General features: G+C 47.2%; 1 protein-coding gene across 1 annotated transcript in view; it reads right to left on the reverse strand.

Annotated features, from left to right (window-relative positions):
- The window catches only part of VWA3A (von Willebrand factor A domain containing 3A), a 67590-nt gene that overhangs the window by 5826 nt on the left and 43576 nt on the right, over positions 1 to 18188 (reverse strand). Inside the window, 6 exon segments of the mRNA XM_084817870.1 lie at positions 5541 to 5638; positions 7227 to 7353; positions 8195 to 8346; positions 8949 to 9093; positions 9843 to 9987; positions 16747 to 16855. Of these exon segments, the coding sequence (XP_084673996.1) occupies positions 5541 to 5638; positions 7227 to 7353; positions 8195 to 8346; positions 8949 to 9093; positions 9843 to 9987; positions 16747 to 16855 (776 nt within the window).

Raw genomic sequence — 18188 nt, forward strand, 5'->3', positions numbered from 1 at the left:
CTTGTAAATGCTGTATATAAAAATGTGGTGAATAATGGGCAATGGGATCAATTCGCCTATATTGATGGTTGGTTGAATTGGTGCAGAAAGAATCCCCCTTAGTTACAGAAGTGTAAATGTGTAAATGTGTTACTGGCAAAGGACCACAGGGGCAAGAGACCCCGGGTGGTGTCTGAATCAAGTAGTAAGAAATAAATTTGCCTCAGGGAAAGTGAGGTTATCAGCATTTGGATGAGTGCCAACCAAAATCCACTGAAGGCGAGAAAAGGTTGAATATAAAGTTCAATATTGTAAAGTCATGATGGTATGCTCCGAGGTGAAGCCCAAAGCCCCTGTTCTCCCTGATTCAAGCCCCACGGAAGGAGCTTGAAGACTGGGAGACCCTGCCCAAGGTGCCCTGAGGGCCCCCCCCCCCCGGTCTTATTCGGTCTGTTAGGTTGGGAGGAGAGGTTGTTGGGAGAGGGAGGGGGCTCTCCAGAGACAGTTTGTCTGCCACCGTATCCAAGTTTGTTAGAAGAAGCAAAAGCAGTTAAAAAACGTTGCAACTTCTGAAGAAAGAGATTTGTTTGACGTCTTAAAGACTGTGGCAAAATCAAGAAACAAAGACAGAGCAAGTTCTTAAAATATCAGGGTCTGTGTAAGCTTATCTCTGTCAGCCTACTCAGAGCAGAGCCAAGGGGGACTTGCCTAACCCCCCTTCGCCATGGCTGGTTTAGCCTTAGCAAGCAGAGAGGCTGGAAGGTGTCTGTGAGGACCTGACAAAAGAGTGAGATTTGCAAAAAAACAAACAAACAAGAAAAGCATCACAGCTAGAAAGTTGAGCAGCACTGCTCTGTTCTTATCTGTGGAGGAATCTAGAAGAGGTGTAAGGTTACACCTTCCCCATTCGAACTGATGAAGAGACACAGAGCTTTTGTTAAAAACATCCCTTCTTTATGGCCCAAAGCCTTCTTTGTTAGAGGCACTCTGCACATGGACTGGAACTTTAGACAGTTAAAGACTTGCCATAAAAAGTACTGTGAGGCTTGTCATAGCCTTAAACTCCCATTGTTGTAGATTGTGTGTTTGTTTGTGATCAGCTCAGTGTACAGTTTGATTTGTGATTTCAACACTCAGATAAAAAGCTGCATTTGACTGAAAGAACTGGGCATATTTAGCCTTGAGAAGAGAAGACTGAGAGGAGATCTGATAGCACTCTTCAAGTACTTAAAAGGTTGTCCCAGAGAGGAAGGCCAGGATCTCTTCTCAATCATCCCAGAGTGCAGGACACGGAATAATGGGCTCAAGTGACAGGAAGCTGGATTCCAGCTGAACATCAGGAGAAACGTCCTGACTGTTAGAGCAATACGACAATGGAACCAATTACCTGGGGAGGTGGTGGGCTCTCCCACCCTGGAGGCATTCAAGACGAGGCTGGACAGCCATCTGTCAGGGATGCTCTGATTTAGATTCCTGCACTGGGCAAGGGGTTGGACTCGATGGCCTTGTAAGCCCCTTCCAACCCTACTATTCTATGATTCTATGATTTCCAAGGCTTTGATTTCATTTACGCTAATGAAGCATACAGATACAAATTGCTAGAGATTCATAGACTACAAAGGAAACAGCCTTCAAAAAGTTCAAAGAGAAACTACGAAAGTTAGTTTCCCTTTAAAAAGGGGGGCAGCAAATTCTCTTAACTTAAGAGGTGAGAGAGAAAGAGTCCCCCACTCTCCCGTGATACTTCTAAGCCCAGCTGTGTTTCTGAAGCCTAAGAAAGTTCCTGCCCCATGTGTTAAATGGGGCTCTTTCTCAAAATCTGAACTGTTCTGACGTTCCATTTGCTCAGAGGCAAACCTGACACTCTGCCAAAACTCATGCAGTGTGGAGTTGCCGATGCAAAAATGGTGGCTTGGAACTCTTTGCATGTATGAGAACGCCCTTCCCTTAATTTTGATGGGCCCTGACCATGCAGTCAGAGGAGCAGTATAATGGTTAGATCTGCTCCACCATGCCCTACTATACAAAACAAATGTTTTCCAGTCATGGTGTTAGATTTTAATGATATGAAAAAGGTATAAAAGAAGGCAGAAGAAAGTAGCAGACAAAAAGGCTTAAAAAAGAAAGAAAGCTTATCTCAAATGTGTGTCGTTGAGATTAGTAAGAAGATCTAAGCAAGCGAGTCTCTGTCGAAGCAATGGCAAACAGCCTAACTTGCAGAGAAGACAAAGAGTTAAAACTGGTGCATGGCACAGAAAATTTGAAACATGATCTGCAGAACAGGCAAGCCAAAAGATAAGTGTGCCTGTTACAAGAGGGAGGCTATAGTAGCCATAAAAAAGGGGTGAAGCCCCCGTATGAAGCTTTAACAAAAATATTACCCACTAGAAGTGGACAATTAAAATAAAAAAGGCTTTTCTTAAATTGAAGCAAGCCTTAATATCACCGCCTGCTTAAGCCTTATCAGACCCCAGATCATGAAGTTTTTAGAGCTATGGTGCACATGAGAGCACATGAAAAAAGTGCCATTCCTGGAAAAAGGAAAAGGCAATGCTGGCAGCCACCATGGGCGGAGATATAAACAGCAGCTTGAGAGCACAGAAGCGACCAGAAGGGGGGGGGGGCAGAAAAGGAAAGGGCCGACCGGGGCTCACTAAATGTGCGTATTGCCGAGAGAAGAGACATTGGAAGAAAGACTGTCCAGAGCTGAAAGAAAAGAGAAAAGAGACTCACCCTGAAGGCTGCCAAATGCTGGCAGGGTCCTCCAGTGGGGGGGAGTCTAGCTGAAGGGCCACCACCCTACGAACAAACGCTCGGGAGAATCCCAAGGTAAAAGTAAGGGTTGGTGGCAAGGACTGTAAAGCCCTAGTAGATAATGGAGCCACATTTTCTATGATCCCTGTGAAGCCCCCCGGCAAGAGAAAGTGGAAAGCATGTAACTATAAAAGGAATTAAAGGGGAAAAAAACAAACTAAATTGCCCATGTGTAAGCCCCTCCTCACGAAGACTGGAAATAACATACTGGAACATGCCTTTGTAGTTTCATCTGCATACCTGGTTGCCCTCTTGGGGCGGGACTTGTTAACAAAACTGCAAGCTAAAATCTTCTTCCGTGATAATCAGATTGTAGTACAGCTGCCAGCAATGCAGGGCTCAAATTATCGAATGGCCCTTTAAGCAATCAAGATTGTGTCAGAGGCCAAAGGGACTGAGATTTTAGAGAATGTTAATCCATGTGTGTGGGCAGACAGAACCCCTGCCCGACCAAATGCATAGCACAAATTAAAATCTTCTTTAAAAAGGGAGAGCCCTGTGTGCGTAAGGCAGTATCCTCTGAAAAAAGCCACCTGTGCAGGCTTGAAGCCGCTCATTGAGAAGTTCAAAAATTATGGTTAGCTAATAAAGGGATCATTCCCCCTTTAACACCCTGATTTTGGGTGCGCCTGAGGCAGATAGCACCTCCTTCAGGTTAGACCAAGACCTGAGAACAGTGGCTGACTGCCCTTTGTGCCTCAAAAATGATTCAAAGATGTTTGAGCCCCCAGCTCAAATGAGAAGTCGCCCATGCGCTTACTATCCTTTTCAGAGATTTCAAATTGACTTTTCAGAGTTGCCCCAGACTCATGGCTATCGGTACCTGCTAGTAATGATAAAACCAAGTGACCGCACCTTAAAGACAATGCTCACTAGAATTTGTTTAAAGATTAAGTTGAAAGGCCACAGGCCTTGCCAATCACCTTGACTCGAGTACGGTGCACCCCCAAGGAAAGGATTAAATTGACACCCTTTAAACGTTCTATAAGCGCCCACCTCGGATATTACCTATGGCTGATAGCTTAAATGTGAATTTAAAAGTAAAAGTTTTAAGATTCAAGGTTATGTTACTGCTTTGCAGTCTGTTTTGTTTTCACAGGTTTGCGACACCGCACCAATCCTGGCCTTTAGATGCTCCAGTGCATAATCTCAATCCCAGCGATTGGGTGCTAATCCAGTCCTAGAAAGATGAACCACCTACCAAGGAGCAGAAGGGTCTGTTTCAGATCCTACTTACCACTCACACAGCTATAAAAGTCGCCAAAGAAAAGAAGTGGATTCATCACACTGAATAAAGGCATCACCTGCACCAGAGAGGGTCACACCGGAAGATGACCCACCTGAAGGTCACCGTTGGAATAATGAACCCCTGAAAGGACTCAAGTAGCTCTACAGAAAGAGGGCGCTCTCGTTTCAAGGGTTCCTGATGAACGGAACAAAACTGAGTTCCAAAAGTTCAAAAAAAAAAGTGTTTTTGTTGTCAACATTCTAGTAGCTAGAACAAAGGCGTCCTAGGCCTCACTTGCTGTTTAGAGAAAACCATCAATGCCACAGCGATAATAGTTTGCGCCTTTAAGTGCGTAGTCCACCGCTGGACCAAAGAGAGTATAAATTTGAGAAAAGCCTTTTGAGGGGGGAATTGTAGTAAAAATGTAACCTAAAAGCCATTGTATGTGTCTTAAGCAGCACGTAGTACTGTAAGAGCTGCGCATGCCTGGAATGAGCAGACAGTGACCCTAAGATAAGGTTGCTAAGCAAACCGCTGGCAACCAATCAAAAGTAACACGCTGGCTGAGGAATGCAGGCTAAGTGATAAAACTGTAGCGCGGGGGTTGCCCAGGGTCGACTCTGCTTTTGAGCGTGAGCTCCTTTGTCGAACTGTTTGCAAACAATAAAATCGAGTTGGACCCAGCCTGAAGTTGACTCTCCTCTTTGGGGCAAATTGGACTAGCCTCCAGGGGGCGACACTAGCATTTTGTGCAACACTTGTGTGCTGTGTCTTTTTACATAGTAAGTCTGCAAGCAGGGGCTGTTTCATTTTACTGTTTCTATGTAAGTTGGTCCAGGAGCTTTTTTTGGCTGCGGAGCAGGATAAAAAATACTTTAAAGAAATAAACAAACAAATAAACAAACTAGTGTTGAGCTATGACCAAGGAGACCCATGTTCAGATCCCCAGTCAACCATGAGTGAGCTTGGGCAAGTCATTATCTTTCAGTCCGGCCTACCTCACTCATTTGTTGTGAGGATAAAGCGGTGGTAGTTGTTAAAAAAACCATGCATGCCATCTTGATCGTCTTAGAGGAAAGGTGGGATATAAAATGTAATAAATAAATGTTTGTTTTAAATTTCTGATGAAAATGTTGCAAGTCCCATGTGAGGATAGTTAGGCAGGATGGAAATATTTGGGGGGGGGGGAACTTTATCATGTATTCTGCATGGCAGCTGACACCATGTGCTGAGTGGTTTTGTGCTTCACCTTTCCACACGGAGAGCAGGATTTCCCCCATGCATTTGTTAACAATGCAAGTCCCCTTCGGTTTTTCTTTAGGAAAGATGGGTGGCAGGGTGTCCTCAACAGTTTATATTGCTTTGCAAGCTGCACTGACCTCTTGTTTGGAAAACACTCACAGATCAGCCCTGCTTACAAAATATTGTAACCAATGCCTCAAATGAGCAGGGAATTACTGGCCACTGTAAGGAATGTAGTGGAAGTTAGTATGACTGAAAGCCGACAGCTGGCACTCACCGAAAGAACTTGGCCTGCATTAAATAGCTCCTAGCTTTCGCTACTTCCTCAGCAAGTTTCTTTAGATCATCTCCTTCAAACAAAGGGAAAACTGGATCCTGACACAAGAAAACAAGAATGCACTTGTCTGGATGTACAGCAATTTCCTTTGAATGCCTGTAAAAGACTTACGTTTGAAAATCTTCTCTTTCACACCACACTTATCATGGACACAGCTTATGAACACCAGAAAAAAAGGACATCTACGTGCAGACATGAAGATGGCAACAGCCAGTGCTGGCGTCGAGGGTAGGCATGGGTGGGCACCTGCTGAGGTCCCTTGCCCCAGCAGGGGCGCGGTGACAAGAGCCACTCGGAATGGCTCCACTTCACCAGTGCAATCTGTGTGTTCGCCTGCCTCTTGCTCCGGCCCAGACAACAGAGGTGGATAGAAGGAGGGGCAGATGCCACGGCTTACCTCTCACTGGCGCTCTGCCTGCCAAGCCAGCAAGCAGCAGCAATGAGGAGGAGGAGGAGGAGGGGCCAGAGCAGATGGTGACCATGGTGGTGAGAAGGCAGGCTCACGGAGGGAGGGGGCCCATGGAGGGCGTCATGCCCAAGTGCCCTCAGAAACCCAGAGTGGGCAGTGGGAGCAGCTAGAGCTGCCAAGCCCGGCACTTCCCAGGGCTAGACCAAGGGAGAATCAGGCGCCTGGAGCTCCCACTCCCTTCAGCGCTGCCTGTCCCTGTGATGCTTCTCGTCCCAGCTGCCACCTGTCCCGATCCGTCCCCGCTGCTGCCCCTACCATCTACTAAGCTCAGTGGGGGGTGGGGAGACCAGGGTGCTGGGCCCAGCTCCTACACCAGCATAGCCAATGGTGAGGGACGATGGAAATTGTAGGCCAAAGCATCTGGAGGGCACCAAGTTGCCCACCCCCGAGGAGCACAATCTGGCCGCTGCCATCAGCCAGGGATCGACAAAGTGCCACTGGGAGGCTGCACATGTGCGCACGCGCGCGCACACGCACATGCAACCTCCAAGAACATCAGAAGAGCCCTGCTGGATCAGACCAAGGGTCCATCTAGTCCAGCATTCTGTTCACACAGTGTCCAACCAGCTGTCGACCAGGAACCCACAAGCAGGACAGGAGTGCAACAGCTCCCTCCCACCCATGTTCCCCAGCAACTGGTGTACATAGACTCACTGCCTCTGGTACTGGAGGGAACCCATCGCCATCAAGACTGATAGCCATTGATAGCCTTCTCCTCCAGGAATTTGTCCACTTTTAAAGCCATCCAGATTGGTGGCCATCACTACAGCCTGTGGTCGCGAGTTCCAGAGTTTAACTATGCACGGTGTGAAGAAGTCTTTCCTTAGATCTGTCCTGAATCTCCCACTAATCAGCTTCATGGGATGACCCCAGGTTCTAGTATTATGATAGAGGGAGAAAAATGTCTCCCTATCCACATTCTCCACACCAGGCATAATTTTGTAGACCTCTATCATGTTTCCCCTTACCCCCCTTTTTTCCAAGCTAAACAATCCCAGCTGTTGTAACCTCCTCTCATCGGGGAGATGCTCCAGCCCCTTGATCATTTGAGTTGCCTTTTTCTGCACAACATCGCAACTACGGGAAAACCAACTTGGCTCCAGCCAGGACCCAGGAAAATAGGAGGCAACACAAGAGATAGCACCAACTGAACGCACATCCTCATCTTTAAAACCTTCTGATAGGAGCCGATGCGCTGCCAGCTGTCCGTCCAAATCCCCGTGGCACCGATGGTAGCGTCCACCTGTCTGGAAGGCCAATTTCTTGAGAAAGTCATTTGCTCCTCTGTTGAAGACAAAGAAAAGAAAAAAGAAAAGAGGAAGGCTTTAGTGTTGTTCTCCAGAGATGATGGTTTTTTTCATCACATCTCTTTTAAGGAAGCCGTCTTGATGCAGATGACTAGATGTGATGTTCCAATACGCATGAACTTGACCTCATGAACAAAATTGCATCACTGCTAGGAGAAGTCACCCACTGTCACTCATAACCACTGGTCCCAATCTGAATTGATCTTATTGGGGTTTGCCCATAACTGGTTAAAGGACTAGGAAGAATGCGGTGTGCCCATGTGTGTGTGTTTGTAACTTGTATCAACAGACATTGGCCTGGTTCGCATGTAACGACAAGCCAGAGAATGGGTTGAGTATAGGTTGTTTTTGGATCATGGATTGCTGTTGCGTGCAAACCCTGTACTAAGGTTTAACTATGGGTTGTTCACCACGAACAATCCAGAAAGAGAACCCATGGTTTGTCGTAGAGTTGTAAACTATGGGTTGTTCATGCTTAACAACCCATAGTTAAACCATAGTGCAGGGTTCACAAGTATGGACAACTCACGATTCAACAACAACCCATACCCAACCCATACTCTGGGTTGTTATGATGTGGGAACCAGGTCAACGTAACTTGTTAATGTTTATTTTTATTAAAAAAATGGACTTTACGAAAAGACCCTTGGAAATTGGTCTTGGTGGTTCTGAACATTTTCAAGGCGGTTTGAGCTCAGTTGTAATAGTAAGTAACGTGCAGCATTTCAGGGAGGAGAAGAGCATGTGAATATTGACAATTTCATATGTCATCCAAAATAAAATTAAAAAGTCAACTTTTTCAGCAAAGCGACACCTACCTGTTTGAGCAATTAAATGAAATAGTGTGGATTTTTATTGCTCGTTTCTTCATAAGCATTTCAATTTCTTTGAGAACTAAATTGCAGCTGGTGTCTGGTTTCCCATCAGTCAGAACATACAGAGCCTCTACATCTTGGAGACCGAAAGCCCTCTGAAAAGCAGAATACGATAGCCTAAATATCAACCTGTGCAATAGAACACTGTGGTAAAATTAATCCATCCCACAGGTAAAGCTGCCTTTTTATCCTTAACTTTTTGATTTATTCTTTGTCTGTGCTTCAGAGCTAGTTTGCACAAGATCAAACTCAACTCTCAACATATAAGTGGATTGGCGCCACTCATTCCCCACTCCCTCAAGTGCTTCTGTGCTACAAAAAAATCATGTATAAAATGGTGGACCTTCCTCCAAAATTGTCTACAGAAAGATTCTACTCCAGCAGTCTTCTCCAACCTGGTGCTCTCCAAATGTTTTGGACTTCAACTCTCATCAGCCCCAGCCAGCATGGCCAATGGTCAGGAATGCTGGGAGCTGTAGTCCAAAACATCTGAAGGGTACCAGGTGGGGGGGGGGCTGATATTCCACTTGAATAGAGGAGGGAAGGATGGCTGGATAGATGGACGGATGGATGGATGGATACCCAGGATTTTTGGTAGGGAGACGCCTACTCTCTATGATAGTGACTCCAGACACACACAGTCTAGAATTTGTGGTAGCTCCAGTACACATAAAACATTCTATCCTACTTAACAAACCTGTAAAGCTTTGAGGATGGATGTATTCCCATGTGCTCGAAACATTGACAGCCACTGTGCGGCATCATGGCATGCTTCATTGGTGGCTTCCACAAGGCATTCTTGCCAAACATCAACATCTTCTGCAAAACTGATCAGGCTGAACCTGGAAAGGAAGACACCTACCCATCAACAGGTCAAATCAAGTTAGGTTGTCACCCCACCTCCACTGGGCTAAGAAATGACTTCATTGTTAACACAGCTCTTGTCATGTGAATCGTCTGTCTGTATTTCAGAGACGGTTGGCTAAGAAAAAGAGGCTCAGATTTGGCTTGTCTGAGGTGATTACCTCAGCATTATCTGCTAAGAAATGCCTACCTACATTAGCTGAGATCTGAACAGTTGCTAGCAAACCAACTCCCCACCTTTTGAAAGGCAGCACAACCTTGCTGTCTTCCCTCTCGTAATTTACTCCTGCCACATCTAGCTGGCCAGCTATGAACTCATGGAAGGCCCAAGGCATTTTGCTGCCTGAGGCAAAGGGCAAGATGGTGCCCACCCCCAGTTCTGTGTACAGAAGCGGAGTGCTGAATTAGCAGTCAAATCCTACTTCAATTTAACCCTTTAATCGAATGAACACAGTTGAGGAAAGTTACACAAGACTGATTTACATAACAGTAAGGGGCCAACTTTGGTGGGGAGGGGAGCACCTTGACACCCAACAGGCCTAAGTGTCATAGAATCATAGAACAGTAGGGTTGGAAGGGGCCTATAAGTCCATTGAGTCCAACCCCCTGCTCAGTGCAGGAATCTAAGTCAGAGCATCCCTGACAGACGGCTGTCCAGCCTCATCTTGAATGCCTCCAGTGAGGGAGAGCCCACCACCTCCCTAGGTCCTCCCTGTGAATTCCTTACTTGGTATTATTCTTCCTCAGCTGGTCCCAGATAAGGGAGGTGAGCTCTTTGGTGACAAGCTCCAAAGAGCAGTCCATGGACCCAGATGTATCAATCAGGATGCAAACCTTTGCTTCCAAAACGACACCAAACAATCGATGGCTTCCTATTGAAACAAAAATAAAATGCATCCTGAACGTTGAAGACCATGCCATGATTTCACCTTACTGGCGCTGGGGTTCAGGTTCATCTAAAAGCGTTACATTAGAAAAGGTTATGGTGAAAGGTACTGTGATGGAGATGGGGTTAACTCGAGCCGCTTTATGCAGCAACTCTCCTATGCCCAGCCTTGGTAGAAAGGGCTGGATGTGCCTGATCTCATCTGTTCTCGGAAGCTAAGCAGGGTCAGCCCTGGTTAGTACTTGGATAGGAGACCGCCTGGGAATCAGGCTTCCTGCATTGAGCAGGGGGTTGGTCTCGATGGGCTTGTAGGCCCCTTCCAACCCTATGAGTCTATGAGTTCCAGAGTGGTTAGGCTACATGGGGAGACCAAACTCTTTCCCTGGTAGTTTTGGTCAGAAACCTCCATCACATACTTCCCATGCAAATTAGAAGAAAAAATACATTCATTATCAAAGGAGCTTTTACAGTGTCAGGATTCCCTTTTTTGCCCGGCTGAGAACTCCAAGTCAGCACTCAGACCAGAGGCTGCATTTCCAAGGCTTCAATTCCATTCACCCTGATGAGGCATACAGATGCAAATTGCTAGAGACTCACAGACTACAAAAGAAACAGCCTTCAGGGAGTTCAAAGGGAAACTACGAAAGTTGGTCTCCATTTGGGAAAAAGGCGGCAAGCTCACTTAAGTTAAGGGGTGGGAGGGGAAGATCTCCCCCGCTCCCATGACACTTCTAGTCGCAGCTGTTGACGCCGAGCCAATCAGGCAGAGCACTGAAGTTCCGCCCCTGCGACTTCCCGCTTGTGCCCGTGTCTGCGTCTTGCGTCTAAAAGTTCAGGTTGTTCTTCCCTCACCTCCCCCTGTTCACTATCACTCCCACGGTTAGGAAAGGCTGGGGGCTCTCTGTGCAGCTGTGCCTCTGAAGCCTGGGAAAGTTCCTCCCCCACATGTTGCAGCTTTTCCTCAGAATCTGAGTTACTCTGACACTCTATATGCTCAGAGGCAACCCTGACATCCAGAGACAAAAGAACAGAGGATACATAAAACAGAAAAACAAACCTAAGCCTTTAAGCTATCTAACCTGCACAAGCTCCAAACTTATTCCCCTCAAGGGAGTCATCAGGAGATACCTCACGCGCCTCCACCCACCTTGTCTGGAGGGGAGCCAGGCCCAGAACAATAACACATCCAGCTACCGATGGACCCCCAGTCTCAAAGGAGCAGGAACTCCACATACTTTTATCCGGGCTAGCCATAGGAGGAGGGCAAAGCAGTCAGACGCCTGCTCCCAGTTACGTTGGAAAAAGAAAGGGGCCAAGCTGTTAATTAAGGGAAAGATACTGGGCCCAATTCCAACAAGCTAACTATTTCAAAAGAGACTTGATAGAAGAAATCAGGTATGGGAAGACGACCTCATGCCACAGGTACAAGTTACTACTTCTGAGAAAGACACAAGTCTCATTCGACTCTAGGAGTGGAAAGATATGTTTGTAAGGCACCAAGATATGTTTGTAAGGCACCAAGGGAGGACTTGAAGTAGGGCCTCCAACAGCCAGTCTATGGCACATTATTTCCTATGTCACCAGTGCTCTGGTCCCTCAGTACAGCAGGCAGATTAGGCTCTGTGGGGCCTAAATACCGTCAGCTGACCCCACTGGCCAATAAGGACACACCAAACCTTAGAAAACCCCTCACATCCAAGTTGCTTCCTCCATCTGAGTGACTTGCCTCAGCACATAGCCACGCAGAGCTTTTCTACATGAGGAATTTATTTTGCGCTCACCATTCCTTACTTGTGGTTGTTTATGGGTTGTTTAGACCACGTCATGACCCTCCAGTTTCACTTCTGTTTTTTAAGAGCACCTTCCCAGGTTTGTTTAGAGTAGGGAAAATGGAGTGTTATTTGTGAAAATTGAGCGTTATTTTGAAAGCAAAAGAAAATGTATTTTCTACTTGCGTATTTGCACTATTCTGCTATAGCACAGCACCACCTAGGGGTTATGTAGCAGAAAAGCAGGAAAGGAAAAGCTCTTTGTGTAGAGCTTGGAGCTCAATTCTGCGATGAAACTGGAAGTAGATACAGCAGATTAACAGTCCTGTGTAGAAAAGCTCACAGACTGTGTTGGCTCCCCCATCTTCTTTGCAATCTGACTACCCGCCTGTTCTGACCACGAGATCAGCCTGTGGCCCTTGTGATCCTTCCCTGCCTCCTCCACAACCTGTCCACCATCCTGCGTCTGACACATCCATTGCCTCTGGCTCTTGGTTTGCTTGGGAATGAACGCACAACCCAGCTGTGCCTTCTCCCAGATTTTGGCCAAGACCTGACCTGACATTTCTCCCTGAGGCAGTAATGCGTTTCAGCCCTTCCCCTGTCAGGTCCCTTGGTCCTCTCCAGTCACAGTCACACACTCCAGGGTACCAGGCTTCAGGATCACTACTTTAATCATAAATGAACCCCTGGTTGCATCAGTTCAATTACAGGGAAGAATGAGAATCAGGTGTTTAAGTAATTCAGTAGATTTCAGGGGTGAGTTTGGGAGGCCCCATCCTATAGAAGGATCAGAAACATTGTGAAATTGGTCTTCACCACATCTCTGAGGACCTCGGAAAGGCAGTTATTGCTGCTCATCACTCTAGAAAGGGTTACAAAACCATTTCTAAGGATTTGGGGCTCCACCAATCCACTCTCAGACAGATAGACTACAAGTGGAGAAGGTTCAAACCACAGGCACTCTACCCAGGAGCAGGCACCTTACCAAAATCTCTCCAAGAATAAACTGGTGCATCACCCAGGAAGTCAAAAACTGCAGGCACTCTTGGAGGATACTGATGATCTAGACCCATTCCAGTCTGGGTTTCAATCTGGTTATAGGACTGAATCAGCCTTGGTCGCCCTGATGGATGACCTTTATCAAGACAGGGACAAGGGGAGTGCAACCCTGTTAATTCCGCTTGATCTCTCATCGGCTTTTGATACCATTGACCATGGTATTGTCAGGTCCCTTGGTCCTCTCCCTTCACAATCACACACTCCAGGCTTCAGGCTCACTACTATATTAGTTAACAACCAGGCTCTTTACAAATGCAAATCCTTGGAGACTCTCAGGCTACAAAGGAAAACAGCTACTGCACACAATTACGAATATCAAAAGAGGAGCCAAGTGGGAATCAGAGACGTTGCCAGCATTTCGAAACAAGAACTTGCCAGCCAGAATAACTGCGGGGGGGGGGGGATGCTCCTCCCTTACAGTTGTGCTCTCCTATGTAAGCTATCATGCATAGCTAACCAGGTGGAACGTCTAAGCTCTGCCTCTAACTTTTCCTGCTTTGCTCTGCTCTGGACTCTAGCATAGGGATGTCAGAGAATTCCACCATGGATCTCGATGAGGCCGAATGCCAGTGCATTCAGCCCCCCGAAATCTGTGGTGGAACGAAGCCCCCCGCCCCCCCACCCCGCGAAAGGCATCTGTGGCCGCCATTCGCTTCTTAATTATAGCTGTGATAGGCTACGTAAATACTTACGTAGCCTATCATGGCAAAAAAAAAAGGGGGGGAACGCAAATCGTGGCGGCTACGGCAGCCTCCATTTGCGTTCCCTTTTTTTTTGCCGTGATAGGCTACATAAATATTTACGTAGCCTATTACAGCAAAAGACAGGGGTGCAAATGGCGGCCGCTACACCATTTGCGCCCCTGTCTTTTGCTGTAATAGGCCGCCATAGCTGCTGCCATTTGTGTTCTCTCTTTTTTTTTGCCGTGATAGGCTATGTAAATATTTACGTAGCCTATCACAGCAAAATACAGGGATGCAAATGGCGGTGGCTATGGCGGCCGCCATTTGCGTCCCTGTGCAGGCTGCTCAGCGGCCGGATGTCCGGCTACGGGCGGCCCCGGCCGGCAGCTCCGCGGAGTTGCTGCACAGTGGAGCTGGCCGGGGAGAATTTCAGGGGGAGGGATGGAGTGCCTCCCCCCCAGTGCAAATGTCACCCTTCGAAAAGGTAAGTGACTTTCATACATCCCTACTCTAGCACCCTTCAAGTCACGCCCCTCACTCTCCTCCTCTCCCGAGACCTAGGTTCTTATAGAGGAGGAAAGGGGGGGGCCCTTCAGGTCGAGCCATCTGTGTGCCAAGGTCCGGAGAAGAACGCCTATTCATATCTGAGCCACTAGGGAGGGAGCCTGCCCCGGTTCTGGCTGTTCCCATTCTGAGTCTGAGCTGCTAACTATCCCCACACACTCAGAATCATTCCTGACATCCCCGTGCAAATTTTTCAGGTACAGAAGTCACTTATAGAAGCTGTGGTTGAGCATGTTATGTTTACAGCCAAACCAGATGTGATAATGACTGATCCATGCTTTTTAACCTGGGCTTTCCCCAGGCGTGTATAAAGCAGGGAGCAGAGGGCTGTGCCAGCTCCCGTTTTTGGAGGGCCCTTGGCCAAGACACCCTCAGCAGGTCCCTCCCTGCGTGAGTCTACCTTCTCACTGCCATTGTCACCTGCTCCTCATCCTCTTTCTCACTGCTCCCACTTGCTTGCTTGGCAGGCAAACTGCCAGTGAGGAAGCAGGCCGTGGCATCTCTTGCTCCTCTTTTTCACCACCTCCATTGTCTGGGCCAGAGCAAGAGGCAGGTGAGCAAGCAGGTTGCAAGGGTGAAGAGGAGGAGCAACTCCGGTGGGATCTTGTCAGTGGGCCCCTGTTGGGGTGTGGCCCCTCGGCAGGTGCCCAACCATGCCTATCCTTGACGCTGGCCCTGAAAAAAGGGCAAGTGGCCACGTGCAGCAGAGTACTCTTGGTTTCCACCACTTAACTTTCCACAGGCTCTCCCCCAGCCAAACGTGTTTCCAGTATTGGAGATCAACTGAGCAGAAAGCAAGTGGGGAGACAGACTATGAGAAGGCAATTCATGAGCAGGGAGGAAGCAACGCGCCCCCCCTTTCCTTTCAAAACTGCCCCAAACTAACAGGTCTGTAGCCATCCTATCTAGTTTGATCGAGAATATGGTTTGAAATCCAGACTCAATGGTTACAAAGGGCTTTGGGTAAGTTACCACCTTTGGGTCTTATCCACCTATATAATGCAGGGGTGCAGAACTTCAGGCATAAGGAGCTTATATCAAGCTCTCTGGGGGTCTGGCCCTCTGCCTTCCCCTGGCCACTCCCCCTTTCCCCTAACCTCTGATGGTTTGGTTTCCTGGCTTCTGTGCAGCTTTCCCCCCATTCTAGAAGGCTGAAATGCCTCTTTCATGGCCTAGTTACTGCCAGTAAGAGATTTAAGGTGAAATATGCTGACATATTTTTACATGCATAAATTGCATATAAAACTTGTACTTTTTTTGTAGCTCTCTCTTGTCTCAAAACTGCTGTGATGGCAAAAGCAGATCGGGTTGGTAAAAGGCTTTCTGCTCTCAAATCACAATAACATCGTTCTTATATCTTTAAAGGAAATGTGGAACTTCTGTCTTTTGGTCACACCAAACTTCCCATGAGCTCCCCTTCTAGGGTCATGCAACCTTAATGTTCAGTGTGTTTTCTCCAGTAGCCCTTTGTTTGATCTCCCCATATCAGAAACATCAGGTCTAGGGGGCCTGGTTGGTAGAGCTGCTGCTGCCAGCTGAAACAAGACGTGCGCACACACGCACGCGCGCGCACACACACACAGAGTGCCTTGCCTTTTGCTTGGCGCAGAGATAGGCTCATGGTAACAGCAGCCCACCTCTGCTTTGAACAGGGTAGTGTGTGTGTCCCATCAGATCATGTAGATCTGTTGAGGCAAGGTGTTCTTCCATCCTTCCCCATCTTCACTTGGTCCAAAGTGAAAGCCAAACATGTCCCTGCCCAGTTGCCAACTACCTAATAGAGCACAGCGGGACTTTCTACACAAGGCATTTATCGTGCACTTGTCATCCCCTATGAATGGTTGTTTACTGGGTTTTTTTAGATAATGTCATGACCCTCCAGTTTTGCTTCTGTGTCTAATCAGCACTTTCAGCGAGCTTTTGTTTTTACAGAAGGGAAAATGCAGCATTTAATTGTGAAAGTGGAGGAAAGTGCGATTTCTTCGTGTATATTTGCACTATTCCTCTATACCATAGTGCCACCTAGAGGTTATATGGTGGGAAAGCAGGAAAGGAAATGCTCCTCATGCAGAGCTTGGATGTCAATTCTGTGATGAAGCTGAAAGGAGAAACAGCAGATTAACAGCCAATCAATAGCCTCGTGCAGAAAAGCTCAGTGTCTCCCACTTCCCTTTCCTCTCTGGAATGAAGTTGGGCCGGGGGACAGGGAAATATATATCCATCCAATTTTGTCAAGTACCTATAAGACAGATGGTATTGGCAGCAGTACTTTATACATGAAAAATGACTGGGGCAATTGTAGAAGACAATTTGTGGGCAAGTATTGAGTAGGGTGCTGGCTTTTGGCATGAGCGCACCAAGTTCAAATCGTTGCTTAGCTGCAAACTATTTGGATTATCTTAGGCAACTGATTCTCTCTTGACCTCAATCTATTATCTAGGAAATGCAACTGACCTCCCAATGCTACATGACCTAACTTTGTCTACTCCAACAATAAATTAAGGCTATTAACACTGGGTAGTATCCAATGTCAGTCTTACGTAGAATAGACCCACTGAAAGGAAGAGACTTAAGTTAGTCATGCATTTTCATGGATCCACTCTATGCAAGACTTACATTGGATGCTACCTGCCATAGCAACTCCCCAGTTTTAGGCCCGATACACACCCGAAAGAAGCCACTGCAATCTTTGAACATAGCGCCGCACCACTTGCTCCATCTGCTTGATGTACTCATCCAGATCTTTGAGCTGAACCTGCAGGTGTTTCACAATGCCCTAGAACACAAGTGTGGTGAGTATCATTACAGATTTGCTTTGATGATAACGTTGCATGGGATTCTCATCAAATAGGCAGGGTAGGAGTTCCTAGATGAATTAGAAATGAGACTCGAAGTGCGAACCTGAGTACATTTGTGGAAAGGGGAGTCAAAGTAGAGGGCTTTGTGGGGCAGGGGAGACACAGGCATTGGGCCCCACAAAGCTCTCGATTCATAAGATCCAGCAGGGCTCATAAGAACATAAGAAGAGCCCTGCTGGATCAGACCAAGGGTCCATCTAGTCCAGCGTTCTGGTCATACAGTGGCCAAACAGCTGCCCATGGAAACCCACAAGCAGGACAGGAGTGCAACAGCACCCTCCTGCCCATGTTCCCCAGCAACTGCTGTACATATGCATGCTGCCTCTGATACCGGAGGCAGCATGGTATCGCTCCCTGCTTTAGACCCTGTAGAGCCATTGATGATAGTAGCCTATTGATATGACAAGGGGCAAACTACTTGCTACACACAAGTGTGTGTGTAATGAAGACCCGTCATTCATACATTCATTCATTCATTCATTCATTCAATGAAAAGCAAACACAGCTTTCATAAAGCCTCCACTTTAAATGGAGAAGTTGAGGTAGGGAAGAGGTGCTCAGCTTTTTCCTCAAGAGCATTTCCCACCACCTGAAAAATTACCGCTCAAACTGCTTTGCCCCCTTGCGGGGTTCTACATCATTATTATTAGTTCAAGCAGGGGCGGTGTTGAAAGTAGGCATTGTTGGGCAGGTGCTGAGGGCCCATGCTCCAACAGGGGCCTACTGACAAAGAGCCCCCCAGATTTGCTCCTCCTCTTTGTCATCGCACCCTGCTTGTTCGCCGGAGAGCAGTGGTGGTGAGAAGGAGGAGCAGGAGATGCCATGGCCTCCTTGCTCGCTGCCTTTCTGCCTGTCAAGCGAGCGGGTGATAGCAATGAGGAGGAGGAGGGAGAGCAGCTGGTGACAATGGCAGTGAGAAAGTAGACTCACCGAGGAAGGGAGCCCATTGAGAGTGTCTTGCCAAGGGCCCCCCAAATCCTGGAGCCAGCACTGATTTCAATTTTCGTTCTGCCTTTCTATAACAGTACTCCATACAGCCAAAAACAGTAATAAAACAATGGAACAAATTAAATGAGCAACAATACAATACAACTAAAAAGATCAGATAGAAAGGAAAAGTGGTGCCTACATCCATCAGGGAATGAGTTGTTCACCCCCTATTCTTCCGCTACTCCTTCACTCAAATCACTGCCTTCCAAGGCTGTTTTTCATTAAAAAAAAAAATCCAGTGTTTCATTACAAGCACTTATA

The sequence above is a fragment of the Heloderma suspectum genome, chromosome 12 (genome assembly GCF_057233095.1).
Source record: "Heloderma suspectum isolate Gila_16-S chromosome 12, 16-S_ref, whole genome shotgun sequence".
Classification (NCBI taxonomy): Eukaryota; Metazoa; Chordata; class Lepidosauria; order Squamata; family Helodermatidae; genus Heloderma; species Heloderma suspectum.